Raw genomic sequence first — 24493 nt, 5'->3', positions numbered from 1 at the left:
ACTATTTTTCAAAGTAAAAGGAAATTACGGCTTGCTTCTACAACAGTTTTACTTAGGCCATGTTATAAATAAGGTCATTCACGTTCAATATCGTATACGTACAATTTCGTATACGTTCAATATCGCATAAAATGTTATAACATATACAACTTTAAAGGCCTCTCGATTATACCTAAATTAATAGCCTACAAAATTACATAATCTCCCAATAGAACAATATAGGATTCTGCATTTTACCTCACAATTAATTAAAAATGATCAAACTTAAATAATAATTGTATAACTTAAATGTTTCTAATTCCAAATATATTGAAATATTATACATTATATTGCCAATTGCAGCTTTAAATGATTTAAATCTTAAAGTTGCTTAGAAAAGCATTGTAAAATCATAATTGGTTCCATTCAAAACGTTTAAAATTAAATACATTTAATTAGCAGATTATGCGTTTAGTATATTGGAAATTTAACATACATGCAGAATTTAAATTTTAAATGTGTACGATAGTTTCTGTTTATAATAATTATTTAGTTTGTACTCTTTTAATAAAAAATAATGTCACTGAAATTTTAACTCTTTCGATTTAAAATTCTCTTATTCCAAACCTTTTCATTTTAAATTCATTGAATTTATTCCATTTTTTGAAACTGAATGAATTTCTATAATACCATTCGTGATTTACAGGACATTGTTCTATAGAGGTTTAAATGGTTTAAATATTAAGACTGCAAAGAACAATATTGTGTTATCATAAGTGATTCAATTTAAAATTATAAAATTTGGAAACTTCAAAAACTGGCATAAATTGAATGGCTTAAACATTAAAGTTTTTATATCGGACGGATTTGAAATTGCACACTTTTACAAGAATAATAATTTAATTGTTAGTGCTTCTTATTTAAAACAAAAGGGTAAAATAATCAATCATTTACATTCAAAATAGTTGTTTAAGACTTCATTATATTTTTACGTTTCTGATTTTTTTAAAGTTTCGAACAAAAAATTGTGGAACTATGACTTCTGAACACTTTCCATTTTGAAAGATCACAATTTAACATTTCACACTGAAAGGCTTCCAAACATTTCATAATTTCAAACTTGAAATACTTAGAGCCCTACTGAAAAAAGTCAGGAATCGTCACAAATGGTTAGAAGTTCTGACGATTTCTTACGAGTCAAACTATTTCTGAAGATATGCTAATTCAAAGAATTCCAGATAGCTCATCGGCTAGGACCGCAGGTAGGTTGACCAAAAAGAATTACAAATTAAAAATAATTTTTTTTCAATATTGCACATACAGATTCAAAAGTCTGAAATAAAAAAGTCAACGAGATTCGGCGATTTAAAACATATACTTTTCCTGGATATTTGATTACATTTTTAAGCTTCTAACAATCCTTTAAAATAAATAAGTTCACTGTTATTTCCTGCTTTCCGGTCCATTAGCGACATCCTGGTAATCACTCCAAACATTTCGTTTAATCTTTTATACTGTTTCAATTCATTTAACTGACTTATTAGATTACTGCATAATTTAGTATACTCCTGGTGAAAGACTCAGTAAACTAGATGAAGATAATTTTGATATAATTTCTTCACTAGATCTATTTCTGATTATTATGAGCCACATATTATCTTAATTACTTTTTTGAGTTTTATATTGCATTTACCTAATTATTATAAAATTAAGAGAGAAAATTTTTACATTCTCATTTATGAGAGGGTAATGTAATCATCCAAATGGTTTATCTCTAGTTTTTAACGGATCTTTACGTTTCGGCACTCACTCAGATGTTTCTAACCAAAATTAAAAATTTTATGGCATGTAAAAAATTTGACATTTTTCAAGTTTCAGACATATCTGTCAAACTTTTTAAAAAATAAGCCAAATACTTGCAAATTATCTTAATGACAATTTTTATTTAGATACAAATAAAAAAAATGTACACTTTTCAAAATTTTGAAAACTTACAAAAAGAATGAAAAAATTATTTTTCTGATACTTGCAACTCGTCCTAAAGAAATTTTCAATGTTTATGAAAATAAAAAAACTTATATGCTTTTTAACATTTTGAAAAAAATTCAAAAAATGAAAGAAAGTCTCTTTTTTATAGATTAAAACATATAAATCCAAATTTCTACTATACATGAAATATATGTTTTAAAACAATTTCCATGACAATTTTCAAATAGGTGAAAATTCAAAAAGTAAGAATATTTTCAAAAGTATGCAATTTTTATTTTTAAGAGATACATGAGCTAAAAGCGTTATTTTGAGCAAATTTGGACAAGATTCACAAATTTTCTTAATGAAATTCTTAAATTCGAGAAAAATTTAAAATGTTCTAGAAGAATAGTAGATCATATGGTATATTTGTCTTAAAACTGAAATATAAATGAACGAAATCAAAGCCTACGGCTTTAAAATTTATCAACATTTATTATGTGTTTTTACTTTTACTCTGGTAAACCCGGTTACACATCACAGCCACGGACTAAGTCAAGTGACTGATGAGATTAGAATGTAATAAGTTAATTCAAAAAATTTAATACGATGGATGAAACATCCTGCGATCATCTTGTAGGTATACAATTACGAGCGACGATGAGCGTTGGAGGTGACAACAGTCACCTCTGGAAGCTTTCTTAGTACCATCTGCCACTCCACGGGTTTCTGTTGCTCGCTTCCTGATTGTCAATAAAGTTTCTTACAATGCAAAAGTTGTTTAATAAAACCGCCTTCTGATCTGCTTCCAATACCCTACTGACTCCTGAATGTTCAAAATGTTCAGTGCATTTTGCGTGCACATTGCCTGTAGCCGAAATCACGATGGGATGAATAGGTGCATGATTTACATTCCTCCATGTAGTCTTTATTTCATGTCTTAACTCACTATACTTGTGGATCTTGGTAGTATAGGTTCACTGCAAATTTCGGTTAAGTGGACAAGCAATGACGATGATGTAGACCACCTTTTTTTTCTCAAATCACGATGTCAGGTCGATTGGCCCGGATGTAATGATCAGTTTTCATAGTAAGATCATAATATAAGATGTAATCTTCGCTTTCTAAAACGGGCATTGAAATGTATCTACAGAAGGGCATCCATTCTTTTAAGAGTCCTAGGTTTAGGACAAGTTGTTGATGTATAATGCCCGCTACATCATTATGTCTATGCGTATAGTCTCTGAGCCATTACGTGATAGCCATCAATAATGTGCTCGATGGATTCGTTGGTATTTCCACATAATGGGCACCGGTCAACCACGTCTTGATGTAACACGTGTTTGAGATAATTCCTGGTGCTGACCACCTTGTCCTGTATTGCAGTGACGAATTCTTCCGTCTCTCCATACAGAACACCCTTTCTTAGCCAAATATTAAATATTAAATAAAAGATTTATATAATATAATGTTATATATATAATATTTATATAATTTATATAAATATTAAATAATAATATTAAATAAAATATTCTGATCTAACGTGTTGACAGAAACCTCGCGTAGAGCAAAAAGGCAAAAGCTGGCTTGATCTCGATGTTCAGTATGCATAAAGACTGCGAAAGAACGGCCTATCAATTCTTTGACTAGAAAGGATACGGCCTTGGAGGCGTTCAGGCACTTTGACGGCAATGTTGGCAGTAGCATTGGTACTGACGGGGTTTCCCATGCAAAATAGGCTGATAACGAAGAGGAGAGGGACTAAATAGAACATCAAAACCCAGCAACGAAAAATGGAGTATATTTTAAAGACTTTGAAACGCTTGTCGCTTCCCGAGGATCGCCGGGGCGCCCCTGGAGCCGCAGCTGGGAGCCACAGCATGCGGGACGGTGGCGATGGTGAGCTGCGGGATGGTCAGGCAGATCTCACCAATGAAACAGCTGGCCAGCAAGAAAATCTGCGACAAACGGTAAGCAGTGGAACATCAACTGTGCCTGCTGAGGATGCTTTGGCTAGCGTTAACTATTTACAGCCAACCACCTCGACAGAAATACCGTGGGAGAGCATCAATTGGGATACCACAATGAAAGAGGAATTGGTGCGTCTCTATAACGTAAGTGATAAGTTTTAACATTTATTTATTATTATTTATAATAAATCAAATTAATAATAAATAAATAATCATTCATTAACATTATTTTGAAAAACATACCTACTTGTTATGCGCAGTTCAATTTTGTCTGCATCGTTTTATTTTTTAAAGAAAACCGACTCTATGACCAAATTAACGAGCGCGAGTGTCGCAATTACTGAATAATTAATATCGTAAAAGCCGCAGGTATTTTGAGAATCTTCTTTAAAAACAAAAGGAAAAACAATCTCAGTTTTAATTTATTACTGTAGTTCCTCATGAGTTTAAATCACAGTTTTCGATTAAAGTTACAGTATTTATAATATTTGAGAAAATGCAGTTACCATTTAAGCATTGCATATACGAAAACGAGCGCGAAACGCGATAGAGTACCCTGCGGATGTACTCGCGCAGCAGGAATATTCTTCTAAATGTCTATAGCTTATTTTAATACTGCTTAATTGTAGGTGAATATTCATTGCGTGAATTCTGTTTAAAAAAATTTATTACTCAACTAACACTATACATAATATGCTGGGGCAAAAAACCAACATTGTGCGTCCAGGAATCGTAATTTTTGAGATACTATATAAATAAGTTTAAGAAAATTCTTTTCATATTTTAGATTTCTAATGAAATTTAAAACATTATTATTTGAAACTAAATTTATAATTTGAATATAATTTAAATAATTTTAAAAAGCTTTGAAATTAAAAGACTTTGTAAAGAATAATATTTTCTTTTAAAGTGCAACCACATTGACATATAAAATTATTAACGGTAGTTATGTATTAGGCTGGTGCGAAAAACCAACTCAGCACACTTCGAAATTTTGAAATCATATAATATCTTCAGTCTGTTCTTTGAGGGTGAATTCTCGCAATTTCACTAAAAAGCACTAAAATTTAAGGTTTTGCAAAAATGGGCTTAAAATCGATACCGATTCTTTCCAAGGGTGACTTTACGATAAAAAGTCAGCAGAGGGTACTTAGAGGTCCGTACCGAATCGCCAAAGTCAACCCATGCCAATCCTCATGATGGGGGAAATCGCTCAAAATTGCGTATTTTCGAGTAAAATGCTTAAATACTTGTGCAGCTCCTAGCTCACTGAGTTCTACTACTTCGAGTGACCCAGAGCCCACCACGTAGAGGTGACTGCACATCGGGCTCCACCCACGCCCTACCCAACCAACCAACCAACCATATACGGAACGTGCTTATTTAAGTCTCAGAGTCATTAATTACACCCACAAAGTCTTTTTTAGTGTCAAATAAGTTGACAGTCTTTCGAGAAAGAAGTGTGGCGCGTATCTGTCGGTCCCGAATCTCGGTACCGATGCCTTGTCTGGACACATCTGTTACCAGTCTAACAGATCTTTCCACCGCTACTGGGTGTTAAGGGAAAGATGTAAAGTCCCAGTATGGTACCAAGCCATCGGCCATAGATAGCTTAGTGGTAAGTTCATCCTCTGTTATAGGAATTAAAACTGGAGGTACGGTAAGTGAAACATCTGTCTGTTCTCAATCAATCATTTCTGTGTAATCATTAGCTCCAAAATTAATTTTTGGCACAATATTGTATTTAACAGTTTTCTTTTGCTTATGTTTTGCTTCCAGAATTTTGGTGAGTGCGTTTTGGCAGGAGGCCAGCTCAGGAGAGCACGCTCCGAACTGTATGGCATCCGATATCTCATAAAGATATCTTTGATCTGAGCTGAGATCAGTGGGCTCAATCTCAGGTAAGTCACACTCAACTTGTTTAAACTTTACAAGATCGAGGGTCTCACAAGTTGGAAGTTGTCCCCCTATTGGCCCTGAGTATTTGTTCGGACCAGAGGTAGGTCCGTCAATAAATACGAAAAGGCTTATGAACGGTAGCTCATTGAAATGTAATAGACAGACAACCCATTGCAAGGGACGATCCAGTCGTTCATCTAGTAGACGAATAATTCCTCCCTTCCCGCCCGTATTCGTATTTGTACCGTCAGAGCCCACGACTACCACTGCATCGAATCCTCCATTCAGTTCTGTTGTTACGTAATTATAAATAGAATCACACTCATCTTGGGCATGGCTCGATGGTGTGACGACATGGCCTATCTATTTAGAACCTTGTTCGGCCACCAAAGATATGTGTTCCTCGTTACTAAATCCGGAGGCTGTCAATGTTTCGTCTTTCTGACTATCAAACTATAAGCCACGAATAGAATTCTCATGGCGTAATTCCTCCTTCAACTTGGAGCCTATTTTAATTTTCTCGCGCCTTATCTTACTTTTATTTATGACTAGACACTCGGGTACTTTTTGAGAAATATTCGGGGAGATCATACCTGCTCGATTGGCAGCGAGGAGTACATACGAGCCTAAATGTGCCGCAGCCCGTTGACTTATACCATATCTTTGAGCAACTACTGCTGCTTCAGATAAGTCAAGTCTGGCCTGCGATGATCGTCATCATCGGTAGAAGCATCAATCTTTACCAGCATCTCTACCACCAAAAGAACCAATGACGAGACAATGAGAAGAAGAAACTATAACGACAACGTCAACTAGCACCTGCGAGAAAACGAACATTAGGCGTGAGCCGAAAGTACGAGCCATTGACAGGTTCTGACAAGTCTCGACAACGCTCGACCAGAGAGTGGGGAGGGGGGAGGGGAGAAGGAGACCGGCGACCTGGGTGGGGGGTCCAGCTTCAGTGTAGAGGTGGCACAGATGCTCGTGTGCTCGTAGACAGACATGACCCAGGTAACGCACAATTATTTAAGCGTTTTACTCTAAAATACGCAATTTGGAGCCATTCCCCCCCCCCCCGACTCGGCGACTCGGTACGGACCTCTAAATAGCCTCTGATGACTTTTCATCGTAAAGTCACCCTTGGAAGGCATCGGTATCGATTTTAAGCCTATTTTTGTAAAACCTTAAATTTCAGTGTTTTTCACTGAAATTTCGAGATTTCACCCTCAAAGAACAGACTGAAGATATTATCCGATTTCAAAATTTCAAAGTGCGCTGAGTTTCGGATTGGACTGGGCCACTTTTCCGCATCCAGGCTTTTCCTGGACGCACAATGTTGGTTTTTCGCACTAGCCTAATACATAACTACCGTTAATAATTTTATATTTCAATGTGGTTGCACTTTAAAAGAAAATATTATTCTTTACAAAGTCTTTTAATTTCAAAGCTTTTTAAAATTATCTAAATTATATTCAAATTTTAAATTTAGTTTCAAATAATAATGTTTCAAATTTCATTAGAAATCTAAAATATGAAAAGAATTTTCTTAAACTTATTTATATAGTATCTCAAAAATTACGATTTTTCAAGTAAACATACGAGAAATTAATTAAATATAAACAAACCTTATTTAATTTTTTAATAAAACGAAATTTTGTTCAAATTTTGAATTCAACTATATTTTATTCAAATTTTAAATTCAACTAAATTTTATTTAAATTTTTAATTTAACTACATTTAATTTAATTTTTAAATGGATGTAAATTTCATCAAACAATTTCAACTTTAGTTTCTCAAAAAAAATTTTTAATTTCACTGAAGTGCTAAAGTACGAGAAGAATTTTTAAAAATTGTTTGATAATTACTTCGAAGATTTCTCTTTTAAATGAAATCATAAGGGAAAATAATTAATTTTAACATGAAACTAAATAGAATCATTTTATCATCTCATTAATTTCAATATAATTTAGTAATTCATTGTTCTCAATATTTTTGGCAAGAGCCAGCCGACTAAGTCAGCTATATCAGGATGGCGAAGGCAGGCGCGAGAAACAGAAAATCGCCTGCCAGTTCGGTTTGGCTTTCAATGTACGCCCCGACCCCACCCAGTCTGTTGACGTGTTCAATGGACACAGTTGGCATAAAATCGGTGAAAATTTAAAGAGGGCAGCACCTCGGTGCTGCCTCGGTGCTATATATATTGGTCGTCCGCACCACTGACCAATCCCGTATCTAGGACCTAATATCTTCAGTCAAACGTACGATCAAAGTAGTATGTTTATAACATTTTTTTATAAGTCGGTTTTCTATAATTATTCGTGGTCAGGCAAATATACCTTAATATTTTAATTTTAATTTTTCTATCAAGTTTAAAATTTGCCCTTTAAAATATATTCCTTATCCACTTCTAGCATCAAACAAGTCAAGGCTCCTTAAAGCAAGCGCAAGTAAAGTGCAGTCGCGGCACGACACTTTTTTTGAAATAATAATTTTTTTAAGATTTCCGCAATGGATTACATTTTAAATAAAGAATTAAACGTTTCCGCACTGATTAAAGTGAGTGTGACAATCGGATGTGCCAATCTCTGGGGCAATCAGACATTTTCTTCTTTCGACCTGTATTGCTTTTCTCTGACGCCTGCGTGACTTTATTTTAAGTCCTCCACCTTCAATTATAATTTTATTAATTTCAATAGAATATTTGTACTCCTTTTCAAAGAAAATATGTAATCAAGTCCAATTCACCCACCTTGGAGCCCCCCTTTAGATTCTACTCGAACGTCTACCTATTATATTTCTTCCTACCGTTTTTTTAGATGGTGTGCACTCACGCATGCAAAAAGTCCATCTTCCGACTCTTCCACAATGTTAATGCATTATTGTTCCCCGTTCTAGCTCATTTAAGAAACATTTGTGAAATCGATTACTTTACTAGAATATGTTTATTAGAACATAATGTGGACTCGTTTTAATATATTTCGTGAATTAATTTTAGTTGATATCAGTTGCAAAAATGTTGATACCTGAAAAATAAATATAAGCTTAACCTAAAATAGCATAGAAATAAAAAAGTTTCAGTGAATATTCAATTCACTCTCTTTGCTGATACCAAAAATCTCAAACACTTACTTTGTTTGCTGTATAATACTTCGTTAACAATTTGGTTATAACTATAAACATTCTGCGTACTTTGTGTCACTTTCCAATATAGCCATATATGGTAAAGGGTCGTACACATAATATTTCACACGTTTTTTCTTTATTTAAATAAAGATGAGAATAAAAATTTCCTTCATACATAATAAAATCATGTGATGTATTATGTGCACGACCTCTGAGAAGGGACAAAGCCGACTGTTTAAGGCCCTCTATCAGATTGTCTTATCGCGTCCCAATTTTGAGGCTGCACGTTTGAATATTTTTGTCTAATTTTGTGCAGACCTCATTTAAATAACCATATCTTAACTCAAGCAGAGCCGGGTTTTCGATCAATTGTTTATATTTTGTGTAATGATCAAATCCATAGAGAGCAATAGAGAAAAATAGCACTGACACACAGTAATAGCTGTACATGCATTTCCGCAGAGAGCCTGCTCAACCTTGTCAAACTCCAGTCAGCAGGGACCCCGCAGGGTGATGAATGGTACAGAAGAAATAAACTCGGGAATTTTTATGGGATTTTGGCCAATTATAAAAATTGACATTATGAAATTATTGATTAGTTCAATTTCAATTAACAGAATTAATATATTTATATAATTAGAAGAAATTGAAAAAGGATTAATGAAAATCGGTTAATATTTGCAGTAATAATGTGAATATTTACATTCTATGTATGTACACCGCAGTTTTCTAAAAAATGCAGGCTAAAGATGGTATTATTAGAATTTTTCCAAATACATAATCCTGAATCCATAAGTGGAGTGTTTCCAAGTACTTTGTGCATAGGTCTGACTTTTATTAATAATGTATAGTTTATTTTGATAAATTAAGTTATTTCCTGTAGAATATTAAGTATTTTGTAAAAAAACTTAATCTTGTATCTTGAAGCACAAAGAGTAGATTTTTCAATAAAATAATTACATTGTAGATTATAATCTAGATTATACGCGCCGTATATGCATATGCAGCTAGCACTGCGCGTTACTACCATTGTTCTTCCCTGTTTAATCATAACAAAAAATTATTAAACAAATGGCTCTGCTTGCTTCGAGATATGGTTATTTAGATGAGATATGCAAAAAATTAGATAAAAGTATTCAATCATGTGGCCTCAAAATTCAGACGCGATTTCCATTCTGATATCCGCAATAAAGACAAAATGACATATCTCGAAATAACTATATCTCGAAGTAAGTAAAGCCGTTTTTTTTTCGATAAAATGATTATACTTTGATTAATAATCACAAAGGGAAAAACAGTAGTAGTAACGCGCAGTGTTAGCTGTATATGTATTTTCGGCTCATACAATCTAGATTATAATCTATAATGTAATGATTTTATTGTATAATTGGTTCGGTGTGATTGAAGATATGAGTATGTAGATGTCGTATACAGGAACTAAGTCAAAAATATTCAACCTTTCAACCTAATAATTCAAACCCGAGTACTCGATTGCTGAATATCTTTAAAGAAAGTACTTTGGCCTTTCGTTGATTATGTCATCAATTGCAGAAAATAATTTTTTTGTACGGTTCACGGGGAAAAATTATTGAGCAACTTAGGCTTCTTTTTACAAAGTACTAATTATTCCGCAGAAAATAAATTAATTTATAATAATAAGCTATAAATTATTAATAAAAGTCAGACCTACGCACAAAATACTTGGAAATACTCTATGCATGGATTAAGGATTATGTATTTGGAAAAAATTCTAAACAATACCGTCTTTAGCCTGAATTTGTTAAAAAACTGTGGTGAAAATGCATAGAATGTCAAGATTCACATTATCACTACAAATATTAACCGATCTTCATGATTTTTTTTCTCGATTTTTTGTAACTTATCGACGAAACTTATACGTGTACCACCTAAGCACATAAAAACTATGATCTTGATCGCGATTGCCCCCTGGCGACGTCTTTATTATTTATGACATTCAGATTTAAGAAAAAGTGTGACTTGAGAGGTTCAATTCAACGACACCAGGCAAAAAACTGAAGACGTCGAAACTTGAATTACGTTGCCCTGCAAATTTTAATTTTTTTATGCGAATAAGATGGCAACTAGTGCTTTCGAACGGATTTTGCGTGCTGAACACGAATCTGGTTTCAAGAACTGCTCATCACGTCACCCTTTTGAGAAAATAGGTGCTGAAACCCCTTAAAACAGCGTCTTTAGCCATTTTTGAAAAATTACAAAGCTGAACCCTATTTTCTCAAAAACGTGACGTGATAGCAAGTTTTTGAACCCAGGTTCGAGTTCAGCACAAAAAATTCATTCGGAAAAACCTACGTGCCATCTCATTCGCAAAACTCATGTATGGCAGTATTATTATTCGCAACATTTTGTTTTTAGAAAACTTAAACATTTCTTTAACGTTTTATCTTGGCTCTTAGAGCGGTGTCAAAAAAAGGCGAAATATGTGAAGAATTCAAATTCAGCTACTGCTCATCAATAAATCGGGATTACGGTTATAAAAGGACAAATTGAACATTTTTTGGACTCTGAAAGGGATTTCACGGTGGCACGGCATTGGTTAATTATTTGGTCTTTTGAAAAAAAATATTACCGCGAAAAAATGAAAGTGGAAAAGTGTAGCAATGACGTGAAGTGAGAAGAAAGCCGACTGACTGTGGGCTGATACCTGGCACTCGATATCTCAATCATACTGCAAAAATACACTGTCGTTTACAGTCGTATCTGCATGCTGCTGCCACATGCCTTGTTGTAAATGTTCAATTTAAATAAAAAATTCAATTTGTGATTTCCTATTTTTCTGTTTATTGAGAAGTATGAATGATTATCGAAAACAATAATATCACTGAAATTGAAATAAATAATTAATTTCTTTTTGAAATAATAAACGTGGTTTAAACAAAGAAAAATGGTGTAAGTGATGAAGGTAGCCGTCGTGAACTCGCTCTTTTTGAATATTTGTTAGGAAATTGCATTCCACATATTTTTGTTCCTTGAAAAAAGTTTTTAACCTTTGTAGTTTTCGAGATAATCACGAAATTATCACTGTTTAGCAAAATTGACAACCATTACATTTTTGCGTTTCGCTCACTCTAACTCCTTCAATAATAGGACTATCGGGATGAAATTGGTAGAGAACATGCATATAACTGTGCCGAAAGTGAGAGCCAAACGCTTCGTTTCGCTGACGAATTTTTAAAAAAGTGAAAATTAACGTTACTAAAAATTCAAGGCGGGTTCAAATAAGTTTTTTGGAAAACTGCAACTAATATTGCTTGTGGTTTACTAATAGCAATTAAATTAAGACCTGACGCTCAGCCGATACACGTGCGAGCTTGTTCTAAGAATGCATCTTGCGGAGGCGAAGATCTTTCCTGTTGACACGACGATCAAAACAAAGCACGATTCGTAGTCATTTGTTTTAATTGGAAAATAGAATACAGGAGCACAAAGAAGGTTGAGAATATCCTTTCTTCTATTCTTTCAATCGCTCATGTCTTGGTAAGGTTATATTATATTCGGAAATGTAAAAAATTCATCGAATTTTCAATAAATATTTATTTTTTGCTTATATGAATTCAATATTATTATTAATCCAAATAATTTATTCATCGGAATCGTGTAACCAAATGATTTGAAATTTTTTGTTGAAATTATTATTTTGACCGCATTAACTGTGTTATATCTCAGCTTACTTTTAATATTAATATATTTTAATATTTGTCATTACTGATTCACGTACGTATTACCCCTTCGGCTTATCTGTAGTTTTGAAAACTTTCTTGCTTATTGCCTTTATGAATGTGCTTCATCTTTAAATTGTATGTCCGCCTAGAAGCAGACCTTTTCGCAGTGTACATTGAATCTTAAACGCTTTATTGTCTACAAGTTTCTCTTTCGTCAAATTATCGTTCCATCTCGCCTACAATCTTAAGCCTTTTAGGGCAACCTTCCTAGAATTGAGTTAACTAGGTGTACCAGATGCCTAGACAGTTTGACCCTTCGTTCCTCTCCAATTTGCCATTTGTCACACCAATCGAATTCCACTATTTTACCCACTATTTGCGATTCTCAAAATCTCCCCTTCTTCTAAACTCTCTAACTGCGCTCTTCCTTGCGTACTTTTTGCTCCCAAAATTTCATTAGAAGCTCTTCGACCTGACTCAGAGCACACCTCGTTAGACGCGTTTGCTTACATTCAGTAGCACAGAATCTCGATTCAACTTTTAATATTCAAAATATATTAATTTTATATTCTATAAGTTGAGTTTTATTTGTATGTGAAAAGTACCTATTTATCATTCCCAAATTCTCACGTTAAAATAAACGCGAGACAGAACATGGTCCTTCATTATCCGGATTTATGAATAATTTTCACCGCGTGTGTTTCAAACATTTGAACTCTAGAACGTTAAAAATTTTTTAAAATGGTGTTAATTGAAGTGAATACTTCAACATTATCCATTGAGTTGGACAATCGTACTCCAGAGTTTCTATCAATAATGAAATCTGGTACAGTCTTCATCGCAGTCGTCATCGCAGTTGTCATTGCAGGCGTCTTCGCAGTCATCATCGCAGGCGTCGTTGGAGTCATCATCGTAGTCGTCGCCATGGTATTCGCAGTTGCAATCATCGCAGCTCTCGTTATTCTTGATCGCCATCAAATGTCAGTAAGTTTTTGTACCACCGGTTCCTCCTTAACACATCCTCTCATTATGCATTTTTCTGTCTGTTCTTGTTAGTTATTTTTCAATTATTTAAAAATGACAAATTATAATGAAGTTTCCGCGAAAGCTCGGGAACCAGCTCTCGAAGCCTCTCAAAATCAGATAAAATAAAGCTCCTTACAGACCAGCAAAAAAATGTAAACCGCACTTTAACTACTTATGAAACGATGATGAGGAAACTTGCTGAGCAATACAGAAATTAAATGGGTGAAATGTATTATGCAACATATACTATCGCCGCTAATCTTTTATCAAGTCAAACACCAAATTCGCCGGAGCCAGGTCCGGGCCCTACGTCACAATCACCTATATCGTCGAACTCGTCTCAAAGTTCCGTATATCAAGCTATTTTGAACATTCCCTATGGTTTCTCAAGTCTGCCTAAAATTAATTTACCAACCTATAACGGAAAACTTGATGCTTGGTTAGGGTTCTATGATTTATTCAATTCACTTGTTGATCAATATTCCCGCATTCCTGCCATTCAGAAATTGTATCATTTGAAAGGCTGTCTCGTGGATGAAGCCGCGGACGTTATCTCTTCAATTGAATCATCAGCAGAAAATTATGAAGAGGCCTGCAAATTGTTGAAAGATCGCTACGATAATCAGAAGGTGATACGCCAAAGTCACGTGAAAGCTTTAATAGATCTTCCTTCAAGTTCAAACAAAATCCCTGTTCGTGTTTTTTTAGATCAATTGCAAAAGCACATGCGTGATCTGGAAGCTTTGGAAGAACCCATTGAATGTTGGGACACAATTTTGGTAGTTATAGTTAGACACAAATTATTTCCTTCTATTCGAGAAAAATGGAAGATTTCACTAGCGAATCAATGAATCCTACTATGAAAGAAATGATTACTTTTTTGCAGCGTCACGCTCAATTCGAAGATGCTTCGGGTTTTCAATCGGGTAACAATCAAATTCGTCTGACCAAAATGTCTCATCACACGGTCTTCCTAATCATCGTTCACAATAAACTTACACAATTTCAATCACAAAATATTTGTGTCCTTGTTGCAATGAAGAATGCAATGTTTTTTCTTGTAAAAAAATCGAAAATCTATCGCCAAATGAGAGGTACGAAGTCGTGAAAAGGGCTTCTCTTTGTTTGAATTGTTTGTGGAAAATCATCATGTTGATCAATGTCCGTCCAAGCAATGCCATATTTGTAATAAAAAACATACACTCTTGCATTTTTCCAAACAAAAGCCAAGTAATAGCTCGATCAAGGCATCTGATGAAAATCAATCTACAGTTTCCAATCCTAGTTCTGAGGCCAGTTGTTATCAAGCACAGATTTCTTCCGAAGCTCTGTTAGCCATTGCCGTCGTTGACCTTGTTAACAATTAAGGAAAGTCAGAAACTTGTCGCTTGTTTTTAGATTCTGGCTCTTAGGCTCAATCTATCACTGAAAGAGCAGCTGATTTTTTACAGTTGCTTAGAGAATCTGTCGATATTTTTGTAACAGGTCTTCATGACAGATCTACAAAAATAATTCACTCCGTCTCAGCGAATGTGAAATCGTTATTCAATAAATTTCAAAAATCGATAGAACTTCTCGTCGTTCTTAGTATGTCGAAAGCAATGCTTTTGACCCCTATAAATCTGGCACTTTTAGAAATTCCAAAAACCACTTCCTTGGCAGATCCAGATTTTCATAGACCATTCAGTGTCGATCTTCTTATCGGTGACAAGCTTTTTTACAAGCTTTTGCGTGTCGGCCAAATAGCCTTGAAAAATTATCCCAATGGTATTCTTCAAAAAAAGCAGCTGGGTTAGATTATTGCTGGAGAGATAAATAGATTCCCTCCGTCTGATAGAAATATTCAATGCCAGTTTTCAGTTTTCGCAAACGCTCCAGATACTTATCTCACTAGATTCTGGGAAATAGAGGAAATTTCAGCTCTAAAAGTACTTTCCGCTGAAGAAACATCATGCGAAGTTCATTTCAATTATAACAAATAGAAACGTAAATCGCTTTATGAAGTCGATTATGCCTCAGAAGTTGGGTTTTATCTGTCGCATCACGCTGTAGTGAAGGAAGATAGCGTAACAACAAAATTCGCATAGTCTTCGATGGTTCCGTGAACACATCGTCTGGCATATCCCTTAATGATATTTTGATGGTTGGTCCCAAGATTCAGGATGGTCTTTTCAAATTGCTTATTCTGGGCTCGATGGCAGAAAGAATATATTAATCAATTGATTGTTCGCAACAAGTGGCAGTCCACTTCCAACCACAGTATTAAGGTTGGAACTTTGGTTCTCATCCAAGAGGACAATCTTTTAACATTAAAATGGTCAATGGGCCGCATCATCGACGTCCAGCCAGAAGCAGATTGAGTAATCACGGTAGTTACCCTGAGAACGAGCACCGGCGAGTACGAACTTTACGTGAAAAGATTGTGACATGTTCCCATTGAATAGCTGTGGAAAAAACTCATCATTTGATCAACTATGGACACGCTTGATTGCATTTATTTTGTGCTGCTGTTACCTTTTTGAAATTGAAATTCGATCTGAAATTTCTGATATCATTTTATATTTTTAACCAGTTTCGCATATTGACGTAACCTCGACTTTTGATTTTGAACTTAGATTGTTCAAAGATCACAGTATGTTACGTCTCAGCTTATTTTTATTATTAATGTTATTGAATATTTGTCATTACTGGTTTACGCACGTATTTCCCCTTCGGCTTATCCGTAGTTTTGAAACTTTTCTTGTTTACTGCCTGTAGGAATGTGCTTCATCTCTCAATTGTATGTCCACCTAGAAGCAGTCCCTTTTGCAGTGTACATTGAATCGTAAAATTTTGGTTTATAGCTTAACCCTACTTCGTACGCTTTATTGTCTACAAGTTTCTCTTTCGTAAAATTATCGTTTCATCTCGCCTACAATCTTAAGCCTTTTAGGACAACCTTCCTAGAATTGAGTTAACTAGGTTTACCAGATGTTTGAACATCTTGGCCTTTCGTTCCTATCCTATTTGCCATTTGTCAAACCAATCAAACTCCACTATTTTCCCCACTATTTGCGATTTCCAATATCTCCCCTTCTCCTAAGCTCTCTAATTCCGCTCTTTCTCGCGTACTTTTCGCTCTCAAAATTTCATTAGAAGCTCTTCGGCCTGATTCAGATTACACCTCGTCAAACGCGTTCGCTCTCCCCTTCTCGCAAGCTGTCTAACTGCGCTCTTCCTTGCGTACTTTTTGCTCTTAAAATTTCATTACAAGCTCTTCGACCTGACACAGAGCACACCTCGTTAAACGTGTTCGCTTAAATTCAGTGGCACAAAATTTCGATTTAACTTGTAATATTCAAAATATATTAATTTTTTACTTTATAAGTTGAGTTTTATTTGTATGGGAGAAGTACCTACTTATTATTCCCAAATTCTCATGTTCAAATAAATGTGAGACAAAAAAAACTGGATCTTCTTATTCGGAAACCACAAGTCAGAATCACTTGCCGTTTTTAAAAAACTTCTTTGAACTCTCCTCGAATTTTCAGTAACGATAAGTTTTAGTTTTTTCGAAATTCGTTAGCGATACGAAGCGTTTGAAAGTGTCAATGCGTGATTTAGGACTTGAGTCGGAAATAAATTAATAAAAAATGTTTGCAAAAAGAAGTTTTATCATTACTGTGATTTTCGGAACAGTAATATGCTTTTTCCCTAGAAATTTTATCCCGACATTCCTATTATTGAAGGTCTTAGAGCAAGCAATATGTGGAATAACATTTCCTATTAATATATGCTTCAAAAAATTGAAAATGTGACTTGAAAAAGTCAAGAATGAGAATAGCCAAGAGGCCAACTGAAATCAAGGCATTTCGAGCGTGTCCCATTTTGATCGCGGGAGGCTCAATTGTATAACTCATGATTATGTAATATAGAATTATAGACATTCCGTCTCACATATTTATTTTGATGTGTTGAAGCAACAATGAAAATAAAATAAATTGTGGGCACTGGAGACGATTTATCTCGTCAAAAATGCTTATAGTTGCAAAATTAAAAAATATGAAGAGTAATTTTTTTATGAATACAAACATGTTGTACTAAACGAAATCATTGAGTATTTTATATTTCTGTCTCAAACTCAAAACTCAATATCTCAATGTATGTGGACCAGAGTATATAAAAAGTTAATGTCAGTAATCTAGATATTGGCGTATTTTTGTTGTGTAAGATATTTAAATCATAATTGTCTTCCTACTAATAGAAATCTATTGTATTTTTCTTTTGACTTGATTCTGGGAATACGATTAATATTATTGTGTAGTGAATATTTAACCAGAGTCACAACAGGTAGCAACAGCATGCAGATTAGGCTTTTGCCGACAGTGCATTATCCATAAGGGTAGATTTATCGACAGCAGCTGTCTGTCACAGTCAGTCGGCTTCCTTTCCAGTACACGCAATTGCTACAATTTTGACTTCCACTATTCATAGTAGTTACCTAATTTTTTAAAAACACCAAACATTTGCCCATTGTCCTGTCGCGGCCCAGAACATTTTTAAAGTACAACTTTTAAACCTTTATCCCGATTCATCTTATCTTGATAACGAAATTTTATTGCTTCACAGATTTCGCCATTTTGTGGGACACCGTTCCAACTTGATTTCCAACTAAAAAATATTTAAAACGTTAGTTTTAAAATGAGAACCGTGAATTTACTTTAATAGACGGCTCCACAGACTTTCTGACACATAAGAAACTCGTGTTTGTATTAGAACCAATTTTCGGTTCCGAGGCAGCTACAACAAAAAGGAATCTCTTACTACAAAGCCGGTAAGTAGAGAAGAATAGAGAAAGATTAATATTTTAAGATTTAGACGAAAGAGTGAGCATTATTTAATTTTTTTAAATGTGCTAATCTTTCATCGGGAGAAGTGTCCAACGAAAGAATAGGTTCGTCTTTAAAACCATTTTTTTTTATTTCCTTAAATATTTACACTTGTGTTTTATTCCATACAGGCGTAGATATTTTCCACTTTCTTAATTCCGCTTAATCCAAACAGTAGACATACCTCTCATGGTTATTTTTAATTCCACACTTCTGTCCACAAAAAAAGTACACGTGCATAGTTTCTATTCGTTTTTGTGGAATATAAGTTTAAAAATTTTAATTTTTTTGTCTGCTATAACGGTGTAGTTGTTTTAATTATAATATTTTTTATTTTTCAATGAAATTGTAGATTTAATAACATAATAAATAATAATAAATTTATTTCATAATGTTGTGCCAGATGAACAAAATTTATTTATCATTAAATAGAATTATAAAAATATTCTTTGACATTACTAAAAACTATTTCTATTAACATAATTAATTTATATTTATAACTGAATTTTTTTAAATTGATTACAAGAACTAGGTTTTGCGTCTTCAACGTGACATTATTCTCTTTCGTTATATTCTTTCTTTTGGATTCCTTCAGTTTTTAACTCCTCTCAGTAGACTTTCATAAAATTTGTCGAAGTCTATTAAAAAGAACAGATTTTCCTTTTTTCTACTCTTTGGTGGAACTTTCAAAGAAAAAAATTCGCGTACTAATTAGAATTCAGATTCTGATTTTTTCTGAATTCTTCTCTTCTTACCGGCAATGTACCCAAAATGATAAATTTTCCACAAAATACCAAGGTATATATTCTAATTTTAATTTTTTTAGAGAACTCACTTTCTGCGTCAACTCACTTTAAGATTTTACAAAATCATAGAGATTAATGATTCTTTCAACGTAGATAATGACAGTTTTTAAGTTGTTGTTAAAAATCCATAATTTTTAACCGCGCATGTTATGGAAAGCGCAAGCCCATTTCAATTTATACATTATGCAGTCACAATATTACGTTTATAATAAATTAATTGACGAGCTTAGGTATCTTAATCATTTAATTTAATTTGTTAAAGAAAAAAGAACAATCTTTTTTAAATATTTGTCTGTATAATTATTTATAGTGTTAATTGATTTCAAGTAGTTCTGCGCTTTTCAGTAAATGCGCAGTTGATATCGTCAGCACTCGTCCCTAACTATATCGGATATCAAAGAATTAAAAAGGAAATCCAAAAAATGTGTTTTTTTAGACTCTCAGTTATTAAGGATGAAAAATTTTACTTGAGCCGCAACACTACCGAATTTTCAGTTTTTTCTATGAACGATCCACTACAATAGAAAGGTGTACTAGTTATATTTCACTGGACATTTAATACAATTCGCCATACCTGAAATGAATTGCATTTTACCAAAATTGTCGATTGACGATTTTATTTCGCAATTGCAGTCAATCGATTGCAATTGAACTTTTTTTGCAGAGATACTTGATTAATGAAACATATCCCTCGCATTTGGGAACACTTATGAGTTTACAATTATTATCAATTATATACATGCATATAACAGAAGGCAACTAAATAAAGAATTTTATATGACTTTCATAAATTCAGAAATAACTTAGAAAATAGGTAATACGAAGGTTTTGCCATCGGATTTAACCTCACTTAAGGTTGCTGGTCGTGATTATGCTAATAAGTTTTAAATTGTATTGCTGCTTTAATTGCGATCCTCAAAGAGTTAAGAATAAAAGAAATTATTTAATCGCACCTTAAATAGAAAATGCCTCGCGTTCCTTTGGCCTATCCAAAGTTGCAGAAGAGGTAGAGTAAAGTTCGTGTCGGGTGGGCCTGGTCTCAAGAGGCGTCTGTAGAGAGGATGGCAGTCGATCAAGAGCTCGACCTGCGAGCCGCTTATGCTAAGGGCGACCTTATGCCATGCTCCGTCCGCTAACCGAAAAGGAAATTCTTCAACATGAACAGCCCCGTCTTGACGTGACACGTAATGAAGTCGCAGTTCGTCTCTACGACCACTGCTCTGCAGCTCCAGATACCTGAATGTAAAAATACTGAATTAGGACCCGAACAAATTTTGTCTAATAATTAAGAGAAATGTAAACAACAATGCTTATGGCTGTCAATAAATTCAAAATTTGTATGTTCAGGAAGGCCTTTTAATGTAATTTTTAACTTACAACTAGAAAAAGTTACTTTTTATAATGTCTTGTCACGACCTAGGACATGAATTTTTTATCGAACATAGTCTTTGTGATATTGATTGTATTCTAACTAATGGTAAATATTTTCAATTTCAAGTTTACCATGAAAAGTAATCAAGTAAATTCAATTTCCACTATAGTTTTGATAATTTTTATATTATAAAATAAAATCGGTGTTCCAGTGTTTTTTTCAGAATAAACAAAAAATGTAGTACTTCGCTGTAAATTACAATTTGTAAAATGTTTAGTTTTCCTATCATTTATTCAGGGTTCCACTATTAATATCAGTGAAGCTTTTATTATTTACTAAAAAATCCGTATTACGTACCTACTTCATTATTATGTTTTCAGTTCATAATCTCATTCAAATGAGTTTCAATTATAGAATTTAACTATGTCCGTGGGGGATTTGATTAAAAAAATTATACTTGAAAAAATTAATTGGTTTTATGATTCTAGTTACCGTTGGAGCATGCATCACGAGAAACTGTCACGCATTAACGCTCCATTACAGGCGCCGCCTGGTGGAAGACCCATGCACGCGTCATATCTGTTAGATAGGGTTATTTGAAAAGATAAATAATAAAACTTAATTTTTCGCATTTTCCAGGTGAAAAGGTGCACTGACAAATAAAGAAGGCCGTAAATACAAAAAATAATACAGATCGGCCTCTGAATAGGCAACTGGGGAGGAAGCGTTTCCGCGAACTGAGCTCCCCCCACCACAAGACACAGTCGAGGCATAATCTGATCTTTTGTTTGCCTTTTTTTATCTTCGGGCATTTACTCTGAATAGGCGACTGGGCGAGTTGTGCGATCATTTGGTTTGTTTTGTTTCAGTAAACTGTATTGATATAGATGTTACGTGTTTTTATAACTTTTTTAGTGTGATTTTAACAGATTATGACTGCAATCCGTATGAATTATAATATTTATTAATTAATCAATTATATTAATTATATTACAGTATATCAGCTGAAACTGGCATACGTTTACAATTTTGGTTTGTATTAATTTGTACGTATACAATTTGAGTTAGATCTCAATAGAAGAATCTTTTTTAAGCCAAAATACTTCATATAATGAAAAAAGCAACAATTCCTTTGAATTTCTTAAGTCATCTTTAGAAGTTTTATTAGATGAAGATATTTAAATAGAAATTTTTATTTGGTTCTTTGATGCGCATAACATATTAAGTATTCATTCTTGTAAACTTATTTAATTTTTTTGAACATATAATATGTACGTACATCATTATCTAAATATTTGTATATGAAATAAATAAATAAAATCTATATTTAAAAACGTAAAATATACATATTAAGAATATTATTAAATATTCAATTATAATTTTGATAAAATTTCAAAACATGTATCAAAAAGTTATATGTAAGTGTGTTAAAACGCTGATAAAAAGTCACTTCTGAGCTGTACTCTATTCAAAGCAAATGCCTTGAGATCGAAAAAGGCAAACGAAAAATCAGATTATGCCACGACTGAGTCTTGTAGTGGGGGAAGCTCAACTCGCGAAAACGCTTCCTTCCCAGTCACCTATTCGGAGGCCGACCTGTGTATGTTTACTCGTCAATCAAAGAAAATTAATGTATAAAACTTTAGAAAAATATTAAATTCTGGTCCTTTTAATGGACATGATGCCTCTGTCAAAAAGTAAACTATGTCTATTAAAACTAAGTACACTAAATATAAATAAGTCTATTGAAACTAAGTATACAGCCAGTCTTGTAAAAGAGGAACCTCAAAGAACATGAACGTATAAACGCAAAAAAAACGCAGGACTCAACATAAGAACTTGGTACCTATCACGTGATCACGATGTAGGCAATGGAAATATTACAAACAAAGATTGACTGAACTGTTGAGCAACGCGAGGGTGAGGAATTGGAGGGAAGGGCACGACGTCCCGCTCCACGCGCCTATACAGTAATTAAGAACGCTCAAATGTGTATACGTCAGATACAACGCGTGTAATGGAGTGATTCAACAGTGAAGCTTATTTAATTGATTGATTGTTATTTTGCTGATTCTCGGTAGACAACTTCTGGCTAGTTCCATTAGTGAAATTCCACTGATTTTAATTTAGAAAGTTCACAGTGCAAGTTCACATTATTTTGCTTTCTGAAGAGCAAAAAATTAACCCAAAATCGATATCACGATTTTTTTTTTTCATCAAAAGAAAAATGAAATATCTGAAAATGGTATAGTTCTTAATAATTTAAAGAAAAAGAGCCAGCCATATCCGAATTTCCAACTTTTGCTGTAAAAGCTGTTGTCGCTTACGAGTTCCACTTGCGCGGTGAAATTTATCCGTCGGCCAATAGCGGCGCTACGATCGTCCTGTTCGTAATGAATTCAATATTTTCTAAATATCAATTGCACATCAAAGAATGATCAGTATTAATTTCGTGAACAGAACTGATCGGGAATATTTTTATTTTTAATTAATGATGATATACCCCATAAGACTCAATGCCGTTGTGTAACAGTATTATTGTAGCGCCGCCTATCGACGGGAGAATTCGTTTCACCGTCAAGTGGAACTCGTAAGCGACGATTTTTCTTAGTAGTCAAATAGGGCTAAAAATAACTTAAAATTGGAGGTTACCATATTTTGAATAAAGTATTTCATTATGTTTAACCCCTTGAACCATGTGAAAAATATTACTTGTCAAAAAAGAAAGGCACAGGTTTGCATAAAATAGCGAATTTTTAACATTTTTTTTAATTGTTGAAATTAATAATAATTTTTTTATTTTTTATACATTTTTAGAATCCACTGTTGCACTGAAGACTAAATATAGCAGTTTAGGCTGTAACAAATTACTTCTTTGATTAAGCACTTAGTTGTGTAAACCAATGAAAAAAAATAATTTGTGGTAAGTGAATCCTTGTATAATGGTTTAAGTACATGTGATATTTATTTATGTTATACGATTCCCACCACGGCGACATTTTGTTGGCAACAACTTGCGTTTACATGGATTGAGATATCGAGTTTCCTATTTGAGAAATAAAATATAAGACACTAAGGAACGTTTTTATACTGTTAAATTTTTCGAAATAAAAAAAAATGTCTAGAAATTCTTCAATGCATTTTATTTAATCTTTTAAATAGTAAAATTAACATCTCAATTTATGTGGACATCAGTTGCAAAAAAAGTCTCCTCATAGTAGTAATCGTACACATAAGTACCGAGTGGACAAAAACATTAAGTATGTTCTAGAGACGTCTTTGGGTTATCCCTATGACATTTTTTCGAACATGTCTTAGGAGATACTAGAGATGCTCTTAAGACGTCTAATGTCAGTATGAAAAATTATCCGAGAACGTCCTGTGTCTTTAAGACGTACTTAGGATATTTCACATTTCATAAACGTTGATTGAACGCCCTAGGAACGTCCCAAGGACGTTCATAGGATGTTAATGGTTTTGTGCTCACTGGGTAGGCTTCAAATGGCAGTAAGATGATCAATAATATAGATAACATAGGGCTCTACATAAATTCCTACAGGTTTTTTTTCTGAAATTTCGAATCACGTACTCCTCTTTGTTTAGGCCCGTAAGTGTTGATTCCGCCCCTGCCTTTCGTAACTTTTTCCGAGCAAATTTTTTTTAAAATTTATTTATTATTATGGTATGAATGTATAATAGTAAAATTTATTATTAGTCATTTTCATTGATAAATTACAAATAATAATTTAACAAATAACAATCTGAAATCCCGAACTGAAGC

The 24493-nt window shown here is 33.7% G+C and overlaps 1 protein-coding gene across 2 annotated transcripts in view; it reads right to left on the bottom strand.

Moving 5' to 3' along the window:
• Nucleotides 1-24493, bottom strand: part of LOC117172006 (protein kinase C-binding protein NELL1-like) — a 588191-nt gene that overhangs the window by 94446 nt on the left and 469252 nt on the right. For both annotated transcript variants that reach the window (XM_033359723.1, XM_033359724.1), the window contains exon 4: nucleotides 20294-20576. In XM_033359723.1, the coding sequence (XP_033215614.1) occupies nucleotides 20294-20576 (283 nt within the window). The remainder of the gene's footprint in view (nucleotides 1-20293; nucleotides 20577-24493) is intronic.

Source organism: Belonocnema kinseyi, chromosome 4 (assembly GCF_010883055.1).
Source record: "Belonocnema kinseyi isolate 2016_QV_RU_SX_M_011 chromosome 4, B_treatae_v1, whole genome shotgun sequence".
Taxonomy (NCBI): domain Eukaryota; kingdom Metazoa; phylum Arthropoda; class Insecta; order Hymenoptera; family Cynipidae; genus Belonocnema; species Belonocnema kinseyi.
Note: the sequence above shows the minus strand (reverse complement) of the source record. Positions and strands in the feature narration are given on the sequence as shown.